The sequence below is a fragment of the Myotis lucifugus genome, unplaced genomic scaffold (genome assembly GCF_000147115.1).
Source record: "Myotis lucifugus unplaced genomic scaffold, Myoluc2.0 scaffold_62, whole genome shotgun sequence".
Lineage (NCBI taxonomy): Eukaryota > Metazoa > Chordata > Mammalia > Chiroptera > Vespertilionidae > Myotis > Myotis lucifugus.
The window spans coordinates 408,159-433,934 of NW_005871110.1; the positions used below are offsets into that span (position 1 = coordinate 408,159).

Consider the following 25,776-nt stretch of genomic DNA (forward strand, 5'->3'; position numbering starts at 1 on the left):
CCGTGCCTGTTCTATTTAATCCCGTTAAATAACTGGATGGACAACTGTACAGGGAAGGGATGTTTTTACAATGTCACTTGGGTAGACATTTTTTCCAGTGGAGGTTGCTCACTACATTAAATAAGTATTCTTGGAAGACGGCATGCATATATTTAAAGGGTTTATTAAAATCAAGACTTTCCCCCATCAATAGCAAATGCTTCCAGGAATCGCACTGACCTTTGCTTTAGCTTCTACCTGAGCTCCGTCTTGCACCAGATGCCGCACGACTGCAGCCTGGCCGGACCGAGCTGCCATGTGCAGCGCCGTTTCTCCTCTCTGGGGAAGAAGAGTCGGAACAAAGTTACTGCAGCTCCGAAGAAGAGCGGCCTCCTTCACCTGCATGAAGCTTATGATGTCGGCTTCATATTTTATAAATAAAAAAAAGTCCCAAGCACTTCCTTAGTGAAGGCTAGGAGAGACAGGAGATGAAAGGCACAAGAATTTCAGAGGAACCTGATCCAGGAAGGAAGGACTTTTGGTATAAGCCGAGGGGCCTAGTCATCACAGTGTCAGAAGTGCTGTCCAAGAACCTTCAAGGTGGCCTCCTTGAGGGTGGAAAGGTGAATGCTCACAGGGGGAGAGGCGGGTACATGAGTGGAGAGGGCAGGTGGGGAGAGCTCAGGAGAAGAGCGGGGGGGGGGGGGGGCTGCCCGAAGGTGGCAGCCACTACGTGAGGTCTGCAGGCAGCTGTGGGGCTGTGCAGGGGGCCCCGCCTTCCTATTCAAAAGGAGGGGCAGCCTGGCTATTTGTGTGCACTTTCATGTTGACCCCAAAACCAGACTGGAAAACAAAACAGAAACCAAAGTGCTGCATGGGCAACACAGACGCACATGAGGGCCCGAGTGGGCTTGCTGGCTGCCGGTGTGCATTCTCTGCTTCACCTCATCAGATCAGCCTCCTAGCCTTTGGGCATTAGTCCAAAAGGTCAGTTTCTTTGCCACTAAGTCCCCCTCCCCCCCGTCCCCCCCCCCCACACACACCCCACCTATCCCTCCATTTCATTAAGGAGACTTTAATTCGGATTATTCATTTATGTAACCACAAAAAATGAAAACAGTATAGAAGACATGGATAGATAGAAACAAAGTAATAATAAAATATATTCTCTCCCATAAGTGATATATAACAAAGACATATTTCACACAAAACTTGCTAATGTGTTTACTGGAAAGATCTTTAGGATGTAGTTACCATATAACCCAGTATATGGTAAAACCTCCCCATGGTGTTAGTGCCAGGAAAGCCTGTATTTCACTGAGAAGCTGGTCTGTTTCGGTGCTGATTCTGGTTGCTAGTAGAGACCCTTGTTGGTGGCACACCCTAGGGTGGGTGTACAGGAAACTTCTGGTTTGCTGTTTCTGAGCCAGAATGTTGCTGGTTTTATTTTTACTCCTTTGGCACTCATGGGTCCAACTAGCATTGTTATGCTTGTGGTCTGGTGTGTTAATACTACTGTGATGTCAATTAATTTACTTATAACAACAACAACAAAAAAGTAGGTAAAAGCAACCTTTGCCAGTTTAATAAGTACTCACAACTGGCCGTTCCCTGTGAAAAGGATACTTACCACGTTGGTGGTATTTGGGGAGGCTCCATGATGCATTAGCTGTGATACGATATTTACATGCCCCATGAAGGCAGCAACATGGATTGGGGTAAGGCCCGACTGAGGGAAGAAGAGGGAAATGTTGGTTTGTAGTCTTATCATAAAAAGGGTTTCTCTGCCTGCCTGCCCAACCGCCGCCTACCATCCACCCATCCACCCATCCACCCATCCACCCATCCACCCATCCACCCATCCACCCACTGAGCCAAACTGGCTGGGCTAGACCTTCATTTTTAAGTTTGCTTCAAAGCCTACATACAACACAACTCATAACACTTTTGCTTTTTACATGAAATGATTACAGTTTTAATTTTTCAGAATATAATTCCACTTACAACATGAACATCCTAATTTGGTAAAAATACTTAAAATGGCTAGAAAAAGCTCTCCTTTTTTTAAGGAGAGAGAAGGAGATAGCAAATGTCCATAGAAATTTGAGTAATGTAAAAAAAAAGGTAAAAGGAATTCTCTAGGGTAAAAGTGAGGTAAAATTGCACCGATTTCAACTAGTGGGAACTGAGGAAAAACGGGAAAAGACTTGTTATAACATGGAGCCTTTTTCCCGTCAGCAGGGGGAGTAGTCAAAATGTGTGCAAGGTGAAGCCCTCATGCGGGTCTGAGCTGGTGTACAGAGCTCATGGGGAGCACAGAGCTGGCACTGGGACCGTCTCCTCACCAGCTGACATCTCTGGGCATTTATTCAAACATCAGTCAAAACTCCACTTCTACTCCAGAGTACATTCTAATCTTTAAAATGGGTTTCCATGCACTGAGAATAAACTTACTACTTTATAATTGAAAAACAGGGTGTCTACCATGAAGCCATAAGACTGATAAAAGTGTAAATCAGTATTAATATTTTCGACCATGTGATTTTAAAAATATTTTGAGTGTTACAAATCCAGACAGGATGTGTTAGTAAAAAGTTGACTCTTATTTCAAATCCTCTCTGGCCTTCAAGGACTCCCACGCACTCCGCATACATTCGTTATATTACACGTGAAAGATCATGGAGCCTAACACAAAGCCATTCTGCTAAAATGAGCAAATCGACATTAACAGTCTCAGTTATTTGATTTTTAACTAGATGAATATTATACATTGAGGTGATATAATTAAGGCAAATACCATAATGGCCACTAGACTAGATCAGAGAATGAGGTAATGTGAGAATCACTGGACTAGATCTCAGCTTTTATGTTGGCCTCAAATCTCATCGTCTTTATGATGCAATCAACAAGCCTTTCTGAATGATCTCCGATGGGCCAGGCCTTGTGGGCATAGAAACACCAGCAAGACTCACGCCTGTCCAGAAGGAGCCTGCAGGTTCTAGGGGGCAGGGGGCTGGCTGGGTCAGAAGTAAAGCAGCTGAGTCAGTGCTTTGGTGGAAGTACACACAGCAGTAGTGTGGGCCTGGGGAGAGGTCCTGGACCAGGTCAGGGGGTGAGGGGCGGTTTCCTGGAGAAGGTGGCCCAGATCTGGTCCTGGAGGATGTGCGGGATTAGCCTGGGGAAGTGGGTGTGTGACACACGGAGGGAGCAGAGAGGTATGAACGAAAGGGTGTCCAGTCTAGGGCAGTGTTGAGGGCTAGAATCCACAGAGACCTCGTGCTAGGATGGGGTGGGGGATGGGAGGAATCTGAAGAGTAGATGCCAGGCCGGCTTGGCTGTGTTGAAGGCTTAGCCCTTATCCTGATGGGCCTTTTTTTCTGAGTGCTGTGTTGGTTTGTACAAAAGAAATCTAGAGCTAGTCCTTCACTTTGTTGCATTAACTCTGAGTTTTTATAGAGAGTAATCCACACCTTCCAAACACACAGAGGCTGTATTATGCAGGGTTTCTCAGCTCATTGGCACATTGGCATTTTGAGTCAGATAATTCCTTGCAGTGGGAGTCTGGCCTGTACATTGTCAACTGTTTAGTAGCATCTCTGGCCTCTGTCCACTAGATGCCAGTAGCACCATCCAGCTGTGACACTAAAAACAACCTGCAGACATTGCAAATGTCCCTTGGGGGCAAAAGCGCCCCCCTCTGAGAAGCACTGCATTATAGGATTTCATATGAATGATGCTTTCAGGGATGGAGTCCCTCCCCCAGAGCTCGAAGCCTGTTTGGGGTTGTGCTTCTAGTCACGGTGATGAACCTGCACTGACCCACCCATGCTCATGTCTGCTCTCCTCGGGACTCACAGCCCCTTGGGTGAAAGGCTCAGAGAGTAGACTGTAGCAATCACACAGAGCAAAACTCGCTGGTCATCGGGGCTGACACTGGGACTCCGGCTGCTATCCTTTCAGTACCGGGGGACCCAGCAGTCCTAGTCCTCTCACCTCGGTTACAGCTTGGATGGATGCACCGTGTTTCAGAAGGAGTTCCATGACTTTAATCCGATTCTTCTTGCAGGCGATGTGAAGAGGGGTAAAGCCATTCTGCAAGGGACAACGACACATATCCACTTGACTACATCCCATTGAAATCCCATTCCACTGAGTGTGGTACAACATTTTTGCTACCGTGTGTTTCTGGAAAGATTTGGAAAAGAGCAGTAACGACATGGCGCTAGGCAGAATGCAGATCCTTTTCTGGAAGCACAGTAGCCTAGCTGGTCCTAGGAACCCAAGGTGCTCTGGTAATTGTGAAATTCTTTTGGTCACCATCCCTGGGAGCTAAGGCAGAATGGTCACTCTATTCCTTTAGATGACTTCATTTTGGAATTCACTCTTTCAAATAATATGTCCCTCCTCTCCCTCATTTCAAACAGACTAAAAACAGCTGGCCCTGATGCTTGTCCTCAAAGCCCAAAGGTCACCAATGCCTATTCTGACTTCTCTGCTACATGGTAAGGCAACTACAAGACCAGTTCTAGAAGGTGTTCATTCCTTCCAGCTTTAAGATCCAAGTAGGTGCTTAATTCAAGGAAGCAGAAAGTTCCACAACCCAACATTATTTGGATCGTTTGGTTTAATATTTAACCTGATAAAAGGACCTGCTTATTTAAAACAAATCACCTACCAAATCCTACTGCCTCATCCTTGAGACCATGAGCGTCTTTTAGTTGCCACAGAGAACTATCTAACATTCTGGGGTCCACTCTAAAAGCGTAGGTCAAAGTCACAGCAGGTGCTTCCCTTTACCTGGCCAGAGTCCATGCCAGGATGGCTGGCTACAGCCTTTACGTGTTGCGAAATCTTTCGAGTCAGAGGAAAATGACAGTGAGAGCCCACACCCTGTTTGAAGGCTTTTTTTTCTTGTATGGAAAATGAGTCATGACTGCTAATTTATTTTCCTCCCTTCCCAGAATTTAAAGATATGTTTGATACACGGGGCAGGTCAACAGCTCTCGACATGCTGCTCTGAGAAAAGCACTTAGAACGACTATGGTCACGCAGCTGCCTGGGGTCTGGAGAGCTCCCCTCTCCTCATTCTTTGCTGCCCACCCCGGATTTCAGAGCCAGACAGCAGATCCATTCAGCCAGGGTGACCACAGCCGGAAAGGAGCAGGGACCCTCCCTAACAGGGCTGACTGGATGGCAGCCTTCAGCTCAAAATTATGAATTCACTCACAGGCTCTCCCTAGCATTTGGTGAGTTAGATTTTCCTAAACGTGGGTGCTTCTTCTGAACTAAATTTAAACAGCCGACTAAATTGGGACCATTTATTTTCCTAAGACAACAAACACCATCCTGCTGAGAAAAGCAAATTACCATACAGAGCTAAGGGTTAAAATAGCAAATCATTTTAGGAGTTAAGACTACAGACTAGACCAGCCGTGGGCAAACTACGGCGGATCCGGCCCATTTGAAATGAATAAAACTAAAAAAAAAAAAAAAAAAGACCGTACCCTTTTATGTAATGATGTTTACTTTGAATTTATATTAGTTCACACAAACACTCCATCCATGCTTTTGTTGCGGCCCTCCGGTCCAGTTTAAGAACCCATTGTGGCCCTCGAGTCAAAAAGTTTGCCCACCCCTGGACTAGACCAACATAGAGATTTGTGTAGATGACAGGCCATATTTCATTAACTTACATGGTTAACATAGCATTTTAGCTCATACATTCCTAGACTTCTCATGTTTAAGATAATGTGTTTTTTTTTTTATCATTTTGCCTCAGAAAACACTTTTAATTCATTGGATTATAACGTTTCCTACAGTAAGATAAGGTTGACCTCCTCAGGAATTTTATACTTGCATGGTCTTTGGGTTTCATTTGCATAAGAGAATCACTGGTGTGACCCTAAAGGGTGTTAACGACCAAACCACACAAGCCTGTTGGTGTCAGAACTAGAAGGTTCTGTAGATTTCCCAGAAGGAGACTTGAAAAAGTTGAGGAGACATGCACTTGGTTTGATTAGACCTTCCATTTTTACCTCCTCAAAAGCAATCCCTTCGCATACAGAGGTAGCATGTCCTCGGCAGGACAACATCTGGGCCTTTGGTAGAGCCACTCACCAGGGCTTTGGCATTGGGGTTAGCTTTCTTGTCCAAGAGAACCTTGGCGACTTTGTAATGGCCACAGTGGGCAGCCACGTGCAGGGCGGTCAGGTAGTCATTGGTGACGTCGTCCACAGGCACGTTATGCTGGAGGAGAAGCTGGACACAGTTCAAGTGGTCCCCTTGCGTGGCCATGTGCAGTGGGGACAGTCCATTCTGGAACACACAAGAGAATCAGAGTTTATCATGTTGCCTTTTAATAAAAAGTGTGCCAGACACAAAATACAGCACAGATATGAACAGATTAAAAACTCTAGTTTTTCATACAGAAATACCTTCTATTGTTTAAAAGGTTTTGACAACGGTTTTGAACTTTTAAAACTAGTCCTCTGAATTCCTATATCAATAGAAATCAACACATTTTCAAAGATAATTTCTTTTTCTGATTGAAAAAGTGTGAGTTGCACTAAAATTCATTATTTATTGCATTCCCAGTGAATTAGAATTCTTAATTTTTCAGACTGAAAAAGATAAAACAAAAGCAGGAAGGCTGGTGTCTAGAGGGCTTTCATTTTGTCCTTATGAGTTGCTAATACTTGATATTGAATACTGTAATGATTCAGTGAATAAAAAAGGCCTGCTTACAAGAACACATTTCATCTCACGTCAATGTAGAAAGGAACATTTTTTTTTTCATTTCCCATTAATCTGGCGCCCCCACGTGTCTATAATGAGGAAAGGCAAGGCAGTGACCAAGCCATTAACTGAAGCTTGCCTCAGTTAGTTTAAATCAATGGGGTTCAATGACACAGTTAATTATGTGCAATAGGAACAAGTCAGAAATTCAGGTGAAGAGCTGAGAGAAGACATGAATGGGTTCACAGGTAAATAAAACCTTAAAAGATTAGAGTGGCACTTAGTATTCAGTAAGTTTCCCAATGAAGACAAAAACAAGGTATTATGTCATTCTGGAACTAACATAATATTGTACGTCAGCTGCAAGTTAAAAATAAAACAACTAAAAGGTTGTCAGTCTTTTCAAGCATGCTTCCTTTAAATGTGTAGGCAAATTGGAGGAGCCTGGGAAATTCCTAGAGAATCCAATTATCAAGAAAGGCCCTGGTAATTACTGTAACATAATTTAACATATTTTAGGGAGGGAAAAGTGACAGCAAATTCAGTTTCCAAAAAAGTGGTCATCGTAAACTTTGAAAATAATGGCATGGTAAGTATGCACTGATGAGCCAAGTATTACTGAATCTTCTAGGACAGTGGTCGGCAAACTGTGGCTCGCTTACACAAAATACCAACTTATGCGCATGGGCCATGAAGTTTCAATTGCACTGTACATGTGAGCCCGCACGTGGTATTTTGTGGAAGAGCCACACTCAAGGGGCCAAAGAGCCGCATGTGGCTCATGAGCCGCAGTTTGCTGACCACTGCTCTAGGACAAGCTATTTGCCCTAATATATTGACGAATAACATAAAACGGAAGTTCAAGGTAAGAAAAAAATGCAAGTCTTCCTCTGGCCACTCTCCTGGCATCATTCACTCACTGACATATATTTCAACTTCCTGAAAGTAAGAGTTCCATGGGTTATAATTTCCCCATACTGGCCAGCAGAGAGCCTTGCATATATAGAAAGAGCTCAATAAATATTTATGTAAATTTAAAGGCTTCATATAATGTCAGTCAGGCAGGATACTTCTATCTAAAAAATTCCCTGCAAACATTTTGAACCAAAGTAGAAACTAAGGTGCAAAAAAGGATGGGAACATTTCTCTTTTGCGATACTGCCATCCCCAACCGAGCATATGCACTCTTTTATTTCCTGTCAAAACATTCCTTTGCTTTAGGTTTTGATACAGTCTTTGAGGAACACATGCAGTAAACAAAATAACAAAATCTGAGAGAACAAGTGACTTAGGAAGAGTAGAAAAGGAAAGCAGCATCAGTACTGAGGGCAATTCTCTAAGGATACACAAGCTAATGACACATGAGTGGGTAGCATAGGTCACTGGGGAAAGACAAGAAGAAAGTAAAGGTCATTTGCCTTGTGGAGAGGGGTCTTATTACACATGGCACCTTCGTCAAGCTGAAAATACGGATCCACTGTGATGGGTTTTCTTAGCTCAGAAAGATGAGTCTTGAAGAATTAGACAGACGGTCTTACAGTTAGGAATGCATTTATTCACTTCATAGTCATTCAACAAATATTTACCGGAGGGCTACCATATATGTTAGGCACCTGTTTATGTGCTTGGGGTACCACACTTAATCAAAGTTCTTGCTTTCATTTTAATGGAGAGAGAGAGAGAGAGAGAGAAAGAAAGAGAGGGAGAACACAAATAAACCATGATGAAGAAGGGCGCTGAAAAGAAATTTGAGTTGAAAAACATGTGGAGACTGCAGTGATCTGGGACAGGCTGAGGGAATTCAGTCTAAGAGAACAGGAAATGAGAACAAACTTGGTGTATTTTAGGAAGCGAAATGAGGCTAAGGCTAGTAGTCTGGAAGATGGTAGGGAGCTCAGCGAGAGGAGATGAGGCAGAAAGGTGGTCAAATTCTAGTAATAATTTATTTTCAGGACACGGGAAGCTTGCAGGTAAATGTGATATATTAGACATATGTGTTTATCCATCTTTTCCCAAATGCTCACTAAAAAGCATAAAAGGAATCTGAGAGGCAAAATCCGTAAGGGAATGTACATGTGTATGCGCGCACACCCACAAAGCCACATACACACATAGGAAAGGAAACAAAAATAGATGGGCACTGTCTATACATTTTGGAATATGAAAAGAGGACGTAAGTGTGTTAACTTACCCAGCAGAAGAAAGAAGGCTGAAACCTAAGTGTCCATGGAGGGGTATAATCAGTGGTGTGCTGATAAAGGTTTAACAGCAGCTCTTTGAAAAAGAAGGCCCTGATTCGTAGTATCTGCCAATCCCATGATGTCAAGACCTCAGCGACCAATTTCAAGCGATCAACATAAAATTACTGGAGGTGGAGCTGGGACTAGATGTACACAATAGGCTCAATGACCTGGCTCCAGCATGCCACTGGGTGTAATAAAGACAATGGATTTGCCTCTCTGATGCCCCAAAGGCAGGGGATGTGGATACACAGTACTCCCGAAAGATAAAGATGAGGCTTAATGCCGAGAAAGTAGGATTGGTTCCCCTGTGTACAGAGCTGTCAGGTCTCCAGGCCCTTCCAACCCAGCAAAGCCAGATGCCTGCCCCCATGCAGGAAGCCAGAAGTTTAGTCTCTGGAGAAAGTAAGCCAGAAAGACTCTGGATGCAGAGGCCCAGGCAGAGCAGAGAGCAGTGGTGAGGCTCTGGACTGACACCAGGTGCTCACAGTACAGGTGTTGCCTGGTTGTCTATAGTCAGACTGCCTGCTTCCAACTCTTGTTCTGCCACTAGCTGAGATGTCATGAGGAATCTACTTTATTTCTTTGGGTCTCAGTTTTCTAATCTATAAAAAGGATATAACAGTAATATTAGGATCTTATAGAGCTATTGGGAGGAGATATTAAAGTGTTTAGAAACTGGTATGCAGTAATCACTATGAGTTATCGTTGTTATGATTAAAGTATGCATACAGGACAGGGACACTGACAGCCCCTTTTCCTTTTCCTTACTGTAAACCAGTGATTTGCAACTGGTGTGCAGCATGAATTTTTAAAACATGCAATACCTGACTATTTAGCCAGGGGCACTGACCTCTTCCCCCATATATTGTCAAACAAAGACATGAGAATAGTCAACACAACAATAGCCATCCAGTGTGAATGTATCAAAATGATACCTATTTTTCTTTTTGTCCAATAGGCAAACAATATATTTTGGGCGTGCCACAGAATTTTAGTAATTAGTGTACGTGTGCCATGAGATGAAAAAATTTGAAAATCGCTGCTGTAAATTACTCACCCAGTGTACATATCAAAGGTTGGAGAATTCAGTCTCTCAAAAAATGGAACTTCCCAGAGAAAAGAACACCTTATCCTGACCTTAGAGGACCGCTCCAACCTGCCACCACCTAACACACCTGAGTGGGAAACCCCAACATGAAAGAGTGAGCCAAAGCCACAGAGAGAAAATAAGACATCTGAGGAATTATGGACAGATGAGAGGGAGCAGAATTACACTAAAGAGAAGGTACCTTAAATGTCCTCAGAAAGGTGACATAAAATATTATTTCCATAAAACAAGCGCTGGATGCTTTAAGAAAAGAAGCTATTAGAGGATAAGAAATTGTTCTTGAATATTAAAAGCATAGAAGAAAAAATAAGGAGATTTCTCCGAAAAAACCCCCACAAAACCCATCAATAGATAATGAAATGAACAATAGGAGAAAAAAGATGATAGAATGATTTTATTTGATAAAATAAAAATTAGTTTTAAAGAGAAAAACGGGAATTAATCAGGTTTCTAGGCACAAGGTTGACGTGACTTGGTTGGACAGTTCATATGGCCACTCTGACTGCAAAATGGAAACTGGATTGTAGAGAAGCAAGGAGGGAAATGGGGAACCAGCAATGAAGCTATTACAACAGTTCAGCGAGAGATGCTGTGACTCAGAAGACAGTGGTGGGTGTAAAGATAGATAGATATGGACCATACGAAAGGAAAAGGAACAGGTAGGTAGTTTAGGTGAAAGCACCCAGGAGACCCAGATGTCAGCACTACAATAAGAAATTATGACTGTTTACTTCTGTAGGACAATACCTCCAGAGCTTGTCAATCTAAACTCTGCATTTCAAATGAGTGATGGAATTGTTGAGACACCTCCACCCTGTCTATCTTCACTAGAGTAGGAAACACTGATTAGGGTGCAAACAGGAGTTACATGTAATTTTTTTGTTTTGGTAATGTTGGGAGATTAAGGCTCTTTATAAAGCTCCATAGAGCTTCCAAAATTATTGATTAATAAGAATACTGGTGACTATGAGGTAGTTCCAAAATTTATTCACAAATATTCCCTTTTTTGAAATATGGTCAAATGGTTTTACCATTAAAAAATCTGGAAGACACTTAGGAAACATTTTTGTTTCTAGGCAATCTATGTGTGTTCTTTTCAGCATGTGAACTTTCCCTGTGGCACCAAGCCAGGTGCCATCTTTCCAAAGTTTCCACTTTATCAGTCAAATGGCATCCCTGGCCTCGTTACTAGTCTGTGAACATTCACGAAATAAACCAAGAGGCTGATGAAAGAGCCAGTAGCTAGACTTTAGAGAATCTAGACCTTATAGTCTTTCCTTCCCCAACAAGCGATCACAGAGTAGAGTCAAGCACTAAGTGCTCCTGATAAAAAGAAAACAAAAACAACACACGCAGAAATGGCTTTGTGGCAGAACGTCTTCTTACCAAAGGCTTCATAAGCCCAAACTGATTTTGAGGTTCTCCAGAGATTTGGTGAACACAGCCACTCTAATTGCTTAAATGGAAACGATGGCATTTTCTGCATAACTCAAAAGGCTGCGTGGAATAACCAGGAAAGGGATTCAAAGCTAAGCACAGTCGAATGGCCCGAAACCTAGGAAGAAATTACCTTGGTTTTTGAAAGAATGGGGGCAGCTCGATCGAGCAGCATTTCCACCACCTGCTCATGGCCGCTCCTGGCTCCACAATGCAGCGGCGTCAGACCGTCCTAGTGAACAAAAGGCAGTGTTTCCAGTTAGATTCAATGGGGATTGTACAAATGCAGACTGTTCCTTCCAGAACCAGTGCAGCATTCAACATGCTGTGGACCAGTGGGCTTCCAACCTTTACTCACACACCTGACACAATCATTTCCTATTTTACAAGAGCTAAGCTTTTTCCTAGGTCAAAGTGTAATTTCTCACATAGTAGGATACTAGCTTTTAAAATATAACTGTTCCACTATTCTTGACTATCCAATGGAATCTAAATAGTACATGTAAATTGATATCCACCACTTAAAAATACACAAATAAACTTTGAAAATAGAAATTTGTAATAGGAATTTTACATTGGTAATTTTTCCACTTACATTTTTATTTCTATACCACTACCCCCACATAATTTTATCTTAATGTAATACAATTTTATGCTTGAGTGTTTTTTATTGATCACCATATCATATTTCCCTGCCACAAAAATATAAATTTAAATTTTAAAAAGGTTTATAGACCTCCTGAGAACATAAGCTTTAATTATCCAAAATAAATCTTCTGGTTGAAATGATCATTATAATTATTCAAACACAATTGATCAAAACATCAAAAACACATTACAGATTTTATGATTATTAAACGAGGGTAACAGTTTCTTAAAATGTCCTCTCTTAATGAGACATTTTTTTCAGAACTAATTCACAATCTGTCAGTGCATATTACTTATTGCTAAAATAGTTTAGCATCAATACTATCCCAGTTTTTGCTTTTATAAATGTTAGTGCTGAGAAATCTTGTCTGCGTAAATAAGTAAATGAACTTTTGTTAGAACATTGCCACAAATTCTCTGAACTCCTTCTGAATCACATGCCAAAATCACTTAATAATCTTTCACCAAATATTTTTTAATGATACATCATTAGACAACTCCATCAGGTCCTTCATTTTTGTTTGTAGCGATAGGATTTATAATCACCCAATATGCAGAAGAATATGTTATCCAATCATTATAGTCATGTAGTTCTTAACAGGACACCAATACATTCCCTTCTTCACCCTTAAAGGTATTAGCACTCTGTGTGAGAGTTAGAAAGTTAGAACTTTCTATCATATGAGGAGGGAAATATTGTATTAAAGACTAGGTGTGAAAGGATAATTAGTAGGGAGTTAAAGGAAGTGGAAAGTCATTCACTTAAAACTATCTAAGTGGCCCTAAACCCTATGGAGAATTTTTCACAGCCCAGCTTATATATTCCCCAACTTGAAGATTCCTGTGGTTGACGACACCTACTGCAAGGAAAGTCGCATTTTCTAAAATACATCAAAATGAGATTCAATGTATTTAAACCACTTTCGAGATTGTGCAAGCAGTTCTTGAAAGTAAGCCTAATTATCCTAATGTACAATCAATCCTTTTTCTAAACTACTAGCTAAATCTCAGTAGAATTAAAATTCCTTAGATCCTGAAATGTGAATCACAAACAGCACACGGCCTGATATGAACATTCTTTGAGCATGTTTAAATACTCTGCCTTTATGCTGAGTTAAAACAATTGCTCTTGTACGCCAAAGTAAAGCAATATAACCATCTTTCAAATGGAAACAGCATTTTCCTAATAAAATAAAATTTGAGAATAAAAAACACCAAGAAGTCCAGATGTCTTCCCAGTAATGTAAACCTGACTACATTTGAAGGAGAAATAACAATAATCATATGTAACTTCCAACACACAAAATATTTCACATTCTCTCAATGTGATTATCTTTTATGAAATTAAAGTTCAAATTTGTTTCTTTCATTTTTCTCATAAGTAGACCCTATGATGTGACAGAGTATGTGCAGACATTTTCAAATTATGATCACACAGAAAAAATAACAATTTTAGTCCAACTCATTTATCATTGAAAACAATCTTCCCCAAAGCAAAATACTCCATTTGGCATTCAAAGTATTTGGCAATCTCAGAGCAAAATCTATCCCAACTCCTTAGTCCTTTGACGTATACTGTTCCTTACAGACACATTTTGACTGATTTCACCTTTTAAAAACATTTTAATTATGGAAAATTTCAAACATATTTCAGAGTACAGTAGACGGAACAATGTAATGAGCTTTTAGGTGTCTGGTTCTCTGTGTCAACAATCGCTGCCTAATGATCAATTCTGATTTATATCCTGATCTCTTCTTCTTTCTTGTATTACTTTTGAAGCAAACACAAGTCATGGAATCATTTCATCCTCACAATCACCCCTGTATGGAAGGCATAATTTTCATTTTATAAATGAACACTCTAGTTTTCAAAGAGGTTAAATTATTCACCCAAGCCCTAGCTGGTTTGGCCCAGTAGACAGAGCATCAGCCTTTGGACCAAAGGGTCCCGAGTTCAATTCTGGTCAAGGGCACGTACCCTGGTTGCAGGCTCCTCCTCAAGGCTGAAGCCTGGTCAGGGCTCGTGCAGGAGGCAACCAATCGATGTGTCTCTCTCACTTTGATGTTTCTCTCTGTCTTTCCCTCTCTCTTCCACTCTCCCTACAAATCAATGGAAAAAAAATCCTGAGGTGAGGATTAACAACAAAAAAATCCATCCAAGGTCACTCAATTCAGAACTAGGCCACTGGTGACTAAGGGACAGTCCAAGGATGTCTTGGGAAGAGTTTTTAAGACAAAGATGCTCCCTCTATTCAAATGTGTAGCTGCTCTTAGCCTTCCTTTACCTACATTCTGAAGCTGCTGCCTTTGATCTTTGGTTCTTACTTATTAAAAACTTAGAGCATCTAGAGACTCAGTTAGGAAAAGTGACCTTTTTCATCGGTACAGGAGCTGTGAAGTGCTATGGTCTTAGCCGTTGTTACTTTTATCACCTTGTTCCAATGATAAATTGGCTAGCTCTCCAAGAGAAGTTCCTAGCTGAACTGCAAAGAGCTACCTGAAGCACAGCTCTTTCAACTGCAGCTTTAACTGCAGTATTTTTAACAACGATCACAAGTGACTGACGCCTCTGGATCTTGTGCAAATGCCCTCTGGCACTTTTCAAAGGTGCATGGCTCTTCAAATGGCCAGAACCCGGGCAGGAAAGAGGCCTCATCAGGAAGCTGTACGAGATGTCACGACTGCCTGACTCATAGGCAGTGCCGGCCTGGCTGTAGGACCTTCACGGGTCAGTGGAAAACTGGTGTCTAGAGTTCATGTAAGATCTTTAATTAGCATCACTGTTTTCAGAGTCACGAAGATGGAGACAAGACCAGCTGATCCACAGTGAGACTGAACAGTACCTGCCATTTAGTGATTCACACTTAATTCAGTTAAAAAAAAAAAGAGGAAAATTAGCAGGCACTGACTTTACTTAATACCTATTTTGGGGCATAATGAATATTTGAATTTAGAATTAATTTTTTACTTTGAAATAGGTGTGGCTTATCATTCACTTTCCTGACGCACTGTTCTGATTATGATTCTGTGTGTTCTAAAGATCTTCAGTAACTATCGCTCAGTACCTCAGCCAAGTCTACATCCCTCAGCATAGCAATCAGTCTTCTTTTAATATATTTTAATTGATTTTTTACAGGGAAGAAGGGAGAGGGATCGAGAGTTAGAAACATCGATGAGAGAGAAACATCGATCAGCTGCCTCCTGCACACTCCCTACTGGGTATGTGCCCAAAACCAAGGTACATGCCCTTGACCAGGAATCGAACCTGGGACCCTTGAGTCGGCAGGCCGACGCTCTATCCACTGAGCCAAACCAGTCAGGGCAGCAATCAGTCTTCTTAACATCAGCCACTGCTACACTTGGCCTCTCCGTTCCCTTCACATCGACCCTAATTAAACTCTTTTATGCAGTGCTTAGCAAAAGCTTACCATTTTCCTGTCTTTCTGCTTTGCCCACATGACTTCCTGTACCTGGAAGGTTTCTTTCTACTTTCTCCAAGATCCAAATCCCTACAGTTTCTTTCAATCCTTTCCCAAAATGAGACATGACCCTTCGACCTTCGGGACTTCTATCTTATTTTATCTGTCCCACTTTGGGGGAAACGGTAGCTTTTTACCTGATATTTTAGTTATTTCTGGGCATGCTTCTGAGGACAAGGTGACTCATTTGAGGGAGATTTAAATCTCAGGAGAAGGTAACTCAGTATCATGTCCATAAAAGCTGCTTCACAAAAGTGACTTGAGTGAATGAATAAATGGAGTGAGGGAGTAAGTGAATGTTTGGTCTAGTCTTTTAAAATCCTTTCAGGTTAGTCGCTTAAAAATTCCTTTTCTTGTTATCCTTTTTTATTTTTAAAGACTAGACTCATTTGATACTTCAGAAACATGATTAAAATAACGTCTCTTATCTTCCAGAAAATTAAACTTCTCAATAAATAAGTGACTTGTAAATTGGGATTAGACTAAAGAATATGACTCAGTCTTTTTAGCTCTCAGAATGAGAGAAAGCCTGGCCAGCGTGACTCAGTGGCTGAGTGTCACCTATGAACCAGGAGGTCACGGTTCAATTCCCTGTCAGGGCACATGCCCGGGTTGTGGGCTCGATCCCCAATGTGGGGCTTACAGGAGGCAGCCAATAAATGACTCTCTCATCATTGATGTTTCTTTCTATCCCTCTGAAATCAATAAACATATATTTTTAAAAAAGAAGGAAATCTTACCTTTAAAAAAAGAATAAGAAATATCAGAATATTTGCTGTAAATATTTTCCTCTTTTTAATTCAGCTTAAAAAAAAAGAGCTGCTGTGAATATTGTAGTCCTTTACAACATAGCAGTGAACTGGTTTACTTCTTTCCCTACAATTAGATAAATGCCTTATCTAATACAAAATAAGGATTGTATTACTGGCTCCCAATTCCTAGAAATTTACAATTAATGTACAGAGTCACCTAGAATGGGTCCTGGGCCAAAAAGCAGTTCCCCTGCACACAACAGCATCGACCTCCAGCTCGCAAATGCTTGACAAAGGCAATTCTCGGGGCTCAAGGGAGACTGCCTCAAGAAAGGCAGCATATGCCATTTGGACAGGAGAAAGAGAGAGAGAGTTGCCATAGTAACATTATGGGAGGGAAATGAAATTGCATGGAGTTAGTAATTTTTTTCCAATTCCCCTGATTTTTAAAGCACTAACATAATGAACACGTATTCCCCTGGGCAGAATTCTGAGGCAAGGCAAACTGGCTGGGCCAGATCTCATATTTCATGTTGGTGACAGCAATCTTATTAGTGAGGGGGGAGCTGCACTCTCCTGGCTGGCCAAAATGCTCTCTTTTGTTAGCTTACGAGCAAAATGTTGCACATCCGAAGGCTAGAAAGACATTCTTTCACATCTGGTTTTGCTGAAAAGCATGGAGCAGGGCATTACGGCATCACACCTAGGAATACTGAAGCGGAAGCTGGAATATGTCCGTAACAGGTTGAATCTGCTCAAAGCTCAAACTGAAATGACACAAATCTGTGACTTGGGAAATACTGTCAAAAAGAGACATTTATTTTGATTTGTAGCCTCTAGTTTCCTTTCTTTTCTTTCTTCTAAGCAAAAACTCACTCTGGAGAAGAGAAAGGAAATGGAGCAGAGAGAACTCTGTGGATATACACTTTTCTCTATTGTGGATGTAAAACAGGATGTGATATTTAATTGAAAACTAAAAACCAAGAAGAAACAGGTAGTGCTCCGGAGGAGAGAGTGATGATGACAACCAGACACATTAAAGAGCATCAGTTACAGCCTAATAGCTATTCTCACATCTGTGTCTTTCACTACAAGTTCTGGCTGTATCCTCCCTTTGTGCGTGTTGGGCGGTTGGAGAGTTGGCCTAAGAGGAAGTGAAATGACGTTTTTGGAACCCCTCCTATTGTCACAGGTGCTCTGTTCTTAGGGTTCTACTAAATCTCTACAAGTTGTGAGAAATGGCATGTGAACTGCACTTATAGCTGAGAAAGCTGCTCCAGAGGACTAATGTGCTCACCCGAGGTCACACGCAAGTAAATGCTTGACATTAGATGTTAACCTCAGGCTTGCCTCCGTCAGAGGGACTGGATTCCTTCTACTGCACCAAGCAATTTCCTTTTCACATCAAGAATTCACTTTGGCCGTTTATATATAAAAGAGAGAAATATCTTTCTAAATCCCTTCCTTTTTATCCTGCCATGCATTCTATATGTTTAATACTAAACTAAAATAAGGCAAAATCCTTTTGTTGTTCTTTCTGCTTGGAAAATCACAGCTTTCTCTCTGAGCCTAAAAATAGGCCCTTATGCTATTTGTTGCGTCTTTTCCCATTCTCCATGTTTTTTGTCCCTCCTTTCTGGTCTTCTTTTGGTTTGAGCATTATTTATTATTCTAATGATTTAATGATCATATAGGCCACTGGCTATCTCCTACTTTGGATTTTTAACTAAATCTCTTTTTAGTGGTTGCCCTAGGGATTACAGCGTGTATCCTTAACTTATCAATGGAGTCTAGATAATATATTATTCATTAGATTATATTATTACATAATAATATATATTATATTGAAATAAGATTATACCACTTCATGTATAATATGAGAATTTTGGAATATTATAATTGTATATATATTAGTTTCATTTTTTGCTATATATATATAATATTTTACTTCCAAATATATTATAAACCTAATAGACTGATATTTTTATTTATTTATTATTTTTTAAAATATATTTTCATTGATTTCAGAGAGAGGAAGAGAGAGAGAGAGAGAAAAACATCAAAGATGAGAGAGAATAATTGTTCAGTTGCCTCCTGCACATCCCACACTGGGGATTGAGCCCACAACCTGGGCATGTGCCCTGACTGGGAATTGAACCGTGACCTCCTGGTTCATAGGTTGATGCTCAACCACTGAGCCACACTGGCTGGGCCTAAGGGTCTGCTTTTAAATGGAATTCTTTATTAGGTCAACAACCCATGCAGGGAACAACAAGGAAATTAGGTCCCTTAGAGTGCTGGTGTCTGAGGTGAATCCATGTTTTTTTCCCTGCCTCTAGAGGAATTGGTATGTACCAGATCTGATTCTTAATGCAACAAGGTATCCCCCTAAGAAACTAGAAACACCAATCAGAAAGGATATATGCACCCCTATGTTCATAGCAGCACAATTTACAATAGCTAAGATTTGGAAACAGCCTAAGTGCCCATCAGCAGATGAGTGGGTTAAAAAACTTTGGCACATCTACATAATGGAATACTATGCTGCTATAAAAAGGAAGGAACTCCTACCACTTGCAACAACATGGATAGACCTGGAGAGCATTATGCTAAGCGAAATAAGTCAGTTGGAGAAAGATAAATATCACATGATCTCACTCATTTGTGGAATATAATGAACAACATAAACTGATGACCAAAACAGATCTAGCCAAAACCGGTTTGGCTCAGTGGATGGAGCGTCGGCCTGTGGACTGAAAGGTCCCAGGTTCGATTCTGGTCAAGGGCATGTACCTGGGTTGCGGGCACATCCCCAGTGGGGGAGTGCAGGAGGCAGCTTGTCGATGTTTCTCTCTCATCGATGTTTCTAACTCTCTATCTCTCTCCCTTCCTCTCTGTAAAAAATCAATAAAATATATTTAAAAAAAACAGATCCAGAGACAGAGAAGCATCAATCAGACTGTCAAACCTCAGAGGGAAGGCAGGGAAGGGTGGGGTGGGGGAGAGGGAGAGATCAACCAAAGGACTTGTATGCATGCATATAAGCATAACCAATGGACACAGACACTAGGGGGGTGAGGGCATGAGTGGGGGTGGGAAGGTGGGAGGGGCAATGTAGGGATAAGGACACATATGTAATACCTTAATCAATAAAGAAAAAACAAAACAAAAACAAAAAACCAGGTAGCCCCAACAGTAGCATGTACCTTGTAGGAGGTAGCTGGGTAGATAACAATATTTTCTCAAGAGCCACTGGACTGTGTTAAAACACATATTGATGAAAATTTGTTGTTAGTTCTTAGGCTTGTCCCCAGGGCTTTCTGACATTTTAGCTGGCTCCCTCCCTCCCTTTCAAGCCCACACATCAGCCACTCAGTTATTTCAGCAAGAGACAAGGGAAGCTCTGATGAGGAGACCACAGAATAGTTTACATATTTTAAGTATGTACTACACTTTCTCCCATATCGTCTGCCAGGAATTCAGTCTGCGCCTGGTCCCACCTTCACCCCACTCCACGCAGGACAACAATAGAAGAATGATGGGCTTTTCCGTTCTCAGCTTCTCCAAGTCTCCCTCACACTCACTCGTCACTTACACAGCACACGAGGAAGGTAAATCCAGTTTAAACCCATGGGAGGGAATCTACGTCTTGTTTAAAAGAAGACAGCCTTTCAGAACAGGGAGGCAACGTGGCACGGAAACCCGGCTGCACCATCAGTTTGCCTGTGCACCTCATTTCATTTCTGATACTTTCTCTCAGGAGAGTGTTTTGTGCTTTTATCCTGGCCCTCCCCTAGGACACCATATGCCCCATAAAGATGGGGCCAGAATTTCCTGTGTACCCTTTTCTCCTCTCTTTGTACCCAAAACAGCAAGTGTTTGTTAAATGATTGAGAAGTGATTGACGATTGTATCAAGAGGGGATGAAATGAGGTGATTTCTGATCCACACATTTGTTAAAACCTCAGCTGGAAATCCAGATATGCCTCCTCAAGCTTCTCTTTCCCATTGACTGCATCCTCCCTCACTTCCCTTTTCAAAGATTCTCCCTATTTACAAACAATCCATTAGCTTCCGTGATATTCAACTGGCATAAGCAAGGCCTCTCTGTCTTTCATTCCTTACAGTCTCTTTAAACAGCCCGTACTTAGCAGAAGACCTTTGGCATTTAAAGCAATGGCTCTAGCATTTGTTATCTACTGGCAATTGCTTATTAAATAACGCAAAGTCAGTTCAATAAGGTCTCTATTCAAGTTAAGGATTACAGCGTGTATCCTTAACTTATCAGTGGAGTCTAAATAATATATTACTCATTAGATTATATTATTACATAACAATAGGTATTTTATTGCAATTCAATCTACTTCCCCAGTCAGACAGGTCAACCCTCATCTTTCTTCACTCCTTTCGGGAAAGTTTATTTCTTTTAAAATATATCCATAATTTTCAGGTTCAACAGTCATCAGGAAAAAGACGTTTGGGTCTCCTACCAAATACCTACGGCTGGGCTACCTTAGGATTAGAACACAGGAGACAAGCTTCCCATCAGCGCCATGAGGGCAGGGGAAGTGTCTTGTCTTGTTCCATCCCCCCCCCCCCCCGCCCTTACGTCTGGCCCCAGGCAGGTGCTCAGTAATCATTTACCAGTTGAGGGAATAAATGTAGTGACTAATAAACAACGTAGTCCATTTAGGAGCTACAGGAGTCAAGTTCAGGCTACCGGGCCAGTTGTAGACACTTGAAGTTCAGGATTCTTGAAGGAAGAAGCAAAGGATTGTGGGAGTCACAATGACAAGACAGGGAAAGCTATCCAAAATTCCTACCTAGGTGGATGTCTACAGCACGACCACCTTTTATTAACCTGGCTCTTGCTCGCACCTTATAACAAATGCATGAAATGCTGAAAGAAATGCCCTGGTTAGAAGCTTAATGCGATTGGAGCTCTGAGATATACTAGCAATGGCTGGGATTTATTTCTGGATGACTTTATACCACACAGTTTACAAACATTAGCTTGATCTTATGACAATGCTGCACGGTAGCCATTAATGGTTCTTATTTGCAAAGAGAAATAACATGCCGAAGGTTAAATATCCTACCTAAGTCAACTAGCTAAACTCAGAACCTGGGATTCAAGCTTGATTCGAAGTCTCAGTTCTTTCCTCACTCACAATGCATCACACCAGAAAAGCAACCTGCCAAGCACCTAGCTAGATAGATATGTGGTTTTCAAAAAAAAAATTTAATTGTAAAAAACAATATAAAAGTTACTTTCTTAGCCATTTTTAAGTATACAGTTCAGTAATGTTAGCTTTACTCACATTGCTGTATAACATCTCTAGAACTTTATCTTCTTGCAAAACTGAAACTATATACCCACTGATCAACAACTCCCCATTTTCTTGCTCCCCAGGCAACAACCATTCTACCATCAATTATACCCAGGAGTGGAATTACTAGATCATGGGATAATTCTATTTTTTGTTTCTTTAAGGAACCTCAATACGGTTTTCTATAGCAGCTGTACCATTTTACATTCCCATCAGCAGGGCACAAAGGTAGAAAGGTTTGTTTTTAAGTCAGGTTTAGCATCAAATTGACTAAATAGCTAAGCCTGGAGTGTCAAGTAGTGGTTAAATTCTTGAAAATTTAACTCAACTAAAACTCTAGGCTTTAGACCTTAGATTCTGTAATTAAAGCCATGCACTATTTAAACATCTACTAAAGATTTATAAATATTGATTATCATCCCATTTTAAGGAGAAAAAACGTAGCAGTCATTTTCCAAGAGACTACAACAAATGAACAAAAATAAAGCCAATACTGAACCAGTGCAAAGGTATTAGGAGTAGTATTCCTACCTCCCGAAAATAAGGATAAGCATGCACATAAATTGACTCCTACCCTTGTTTTGGCATCGATTTTAGCTCCTCGATCAAGCAGTAGTTTTACCATGTTGGCATTTCCTCTTTTTGATGCAACATGTAAAGGAGTGATGTCATTCTGTGGAAGAAGAGAAAAAAAAATTACAGTTTGGGTATCTTCAGTTTAACCAAAACATTGTTTCCTAAACCGCCCACAACCAGTCTTCATTCTTTTTATAAAAATCATTTTGAACAGTAGGCTCCCAATATTTCTTTCCGATAGTAACTGTCTTCAGAAGGAGACACCTTCCCACACCCATAAAAAGTCCCAGCTCATTTATTTGATTTACCTGAGGTGGTTGATGGATGAGATAATGATTTTCTTTTATTTAGGGGGGAGGCTCGAATATCCTGGACCTTTAAGTCAACGTGTTTTCCTACAAGTTTGTGAGATACATGTTGGCTAATGAGTAGCTGACCAGGAAGCAGCTAAGTCAGCCCAGGCTGAGTTAAAGCAGGATCACAGGACTCAGCCTTCCCTGGGCTCCAAGGAGTGCAAACTGGGAAATCTGTCACTACCGTATAGTCACAGGGCTTCCCATGTACATTGGGTTAAACGTGTTCACAGGCATTTGTTAGCAATACCACACAAAACTGACTATGGGCTTTAAAAAAAACTGCTGTGGAGAAACAGCCTTATAGGACAATCTGAAATTCCAATCATGATTTCGGAGCCATAGTTCTTCCTCTTTGCATCTGTACGGGTGTTGTGGCTGTTTTCGGACTGCCAAGGAAGTACATGCACACAGTGAAAAACATTCTGTATTTCAGTTCCTGATATCCTTGTGTAGCAGCAATATGGGTTTAAGAGCTGTTATTCATAAAAGTCAATTACATGATACATGAACTGAGCCCAAAAGGGGTTATGTTTTTGTTGTTTGATAGCAGATACAATATAATAGCTACCAGGTATTGATCATTTCCTATGTGTTAGGCATTGAGCTAAACTCTTTACTATCTCATTTAATTCTCATAATCATCACAATGTCATATACAACCTGAATTATAATGCCCATTTTACCGATCTAGAAACAGCTAGTAAAACCCAGATTCAAATGAAAACTGACACTTAAACTCATGGTTTAAAAAAACAAACACTTTATAATGAAAATGTTCAAACAGGCACATTTCAGAGAAAAGCATAAACAGTATCACCCCACTTCAATAATTGTCAATTTTTTGCCAATATTATTTCTTCTGGACTCCCTATGATTTTTTTCTGGCTGAAGGAGTTTAAGAAAAAAAAAGTTTAGGAACCCTGTTATTTCACCCACAAAGACTACAATTAATGATCTCTAACAGATAAGGATGTCTTAAAAATCACAATACCCTTATAACTAACAAATACAAATAACTTCATAACACCAAAACCCTGTCAAACTTCAAATTCTATTATCTCCAATTAATCTCAGCTGGGTTGTTCAAATTAGAAGATGCACATCAAGGTTGAACTGTCCCTGAGGTCTCTTTTATTTCCAGAGGCGCCCTCCTCTACCTTCTTTTTCCCATGTCCATATATTTACTGAAACAGAAACAAAAACAAAAACAAAACAAAAACAAACAAAAAAACACATAGGTAATTTATTGTGTAGCATTTCCTACATTCTGGACACGGCTGGTTGCATTCTCATGGAGTATTATGTAGCATGTTCTTTTTGGCCTGTATTTTCAATAAACCTTCCTAATTCAATGCTGTTAGCCATTATACATTCTCCCATCTGAAGAACTCTCTACATCCCATTATTCTTAAATGTTAACGCATAAATCAATAATAATTCATTAAATGAAAGAAGAAAGAAACATGAATAAAACAAATGTGTTTTGGTAATGCTGGTGGGGAGTGGACAGGATGCATATCATTGCTCCAGACCAGGAAGAGCCACACTTTTTCTACAAAGGGCCACCAGAGAGCAAATATTTGGCTTCGTAGGCCGTACAATCTTTATTGCAGCTACTCAGCTCTGCCCCTGTAGCACTAGAGCAGCCACACACAATATGCACCGAAATGAGAGTGGTTGTGTCCCAATACAACTTTATTTAAGGAGCACTTGAGAATTCCAACTAAACTGTAGACGAACCATCACCGAGAACCAGCCAAGACTAGCTGAACAGAATTCCTACCACTAAAGATATAAAGGAGGAGCCACACTGAGACAGGATGACACCATCCTGCACCCTTGTGCAGCCTTCACAGGCCTCACACTACTTTGGACAGATGCTGTCATCTCTCAGGTACAAGTGAGTGGCGTGGTGCGTCAGCCTGACATGCTGCCCTGTACCTACTCAGCAGCTAGTGAAGTCACAACCACAGGCTGGGGCCGAGGGGCATGTGGGTGGTCTCTATGTTCAAACCAACTCATTGGGACTAATGGATCCAGACTGACCATTCGGAGGAACAAGCCTTGTAAGCTAAATGGAATCATTTAGAAAGGGAATGTGTCTTTAACCGGAAAGAATGCGGCCCCGTCTGATAGTGGCATATATTGCTGCTGCACTAAGTACTCAGGGTGATTTAATGATTTGAAAATCGACATGTTAGTAAACACTAAGCCACCCCCACTTACGGTCACCAGCTTTCCAACAGCCCCTGGGGTCCCTACCTCTGCTGCTACCTTGCCAGCGCACACGTACAACATCCTGAGAGAAACGACTCATCTTCTCCAGTCCCAACAACAGAAACCAGCCTATGGCAACCGCAGGAAACAAATCTGGCCCGTTCACCATTGAACTCTTGCCCAGCAGAGGGGGGAACAGCACTGTGGCACGGCTTTCAGGTGGCGTTTGGCAATGCAATGAAACTCACGTGAGCCATGGATGAGCACCAATGAGCGCTCTACCTTGGAATCTCCAGTCCTGCCATGTTCTTGCTCACTACTTTGCCTGCCATAGTTACCCAAAAAATATTTATTCACAAGAAGAAAGGTGATAAAAATAAGCAAGCTTTCACTGAATAACCCTGAGAATGAAACTATGCAAAATAGAGCTGCAGTATGCTACCAAGCAGATACAAAATCCACTTTGAGGACAATCTGTAAAGTGTGCATTAAGATCAGTGGCCCTCGATCTCTCTCCCTCTCCCTTCCTCTCTCTGAAATCAATAAAAAATATAAAAAAATAAAATAAAGATCAGTGGCCCTCTAATGCTTTATGGTCTTGCCTGCAGAAGACAATGACCAATCTCCATGTCAGAGTCCTTTTAAGCTCCAGAATGATTTTTTTCTATCAATTTCCCATGGCATTTGAACATGTAAGTGATGTTGGGTAGTGTCTCTAGCTCATCTGTGTATAGTCAACCATATTGGTACTAGAGTTCTAATTTTGATGTGGAAAAAAACAACTCATTTTGTTTACAAAAGCAGATGGTGGCCTGGGTTGGTAATTTGCTGACCCCTGCTCTAGACCAACCAGCTTACAACGGAAGATTTTAACAGTATGTAACAGGTTGCAAAAGAGGAAGTAACACTCTATGTT

General features: G+C 41.1%; 1 protein-coding gene across 1 annotated transcript in view; it reads right to left on the reverse strand.

Annotated features, from left to right (window-relative positions):
- The window catches only part of ANK3 (ankyrin 3), a 202,674-nt gene that overhangs the window by 136,458 nt on the left and 40,440 nt on the right, over positions 1-25,776 (reverse strand). The window contains exons 7-12 of the mRNA XM_023754603.1: positions 22,286-22,384; positions 11,636-11,734; positions 6,097-6,294; positions 3,973-4,071; positions 1,610-1,708; positions 220-318 (exon numbers count right to left, since the gene is read on the reverse strand). Coding sequence (XP_023610371.1) covers positions 220-318; positions 1,610-1,708; positions 3,973-4,071; positions 6,097-6,294; positions 11,636-11,734; positions 22,286-22,384 — 693 coding nt within the window. The remainder of the gene's footprint in view (positions 1-219; positions 319-1,609; positions 1,709-3,972; positions 4,072-6,096; positions 6,295-11,635; positions 11,735-22,285; positions 22,385-25,776) is intronic.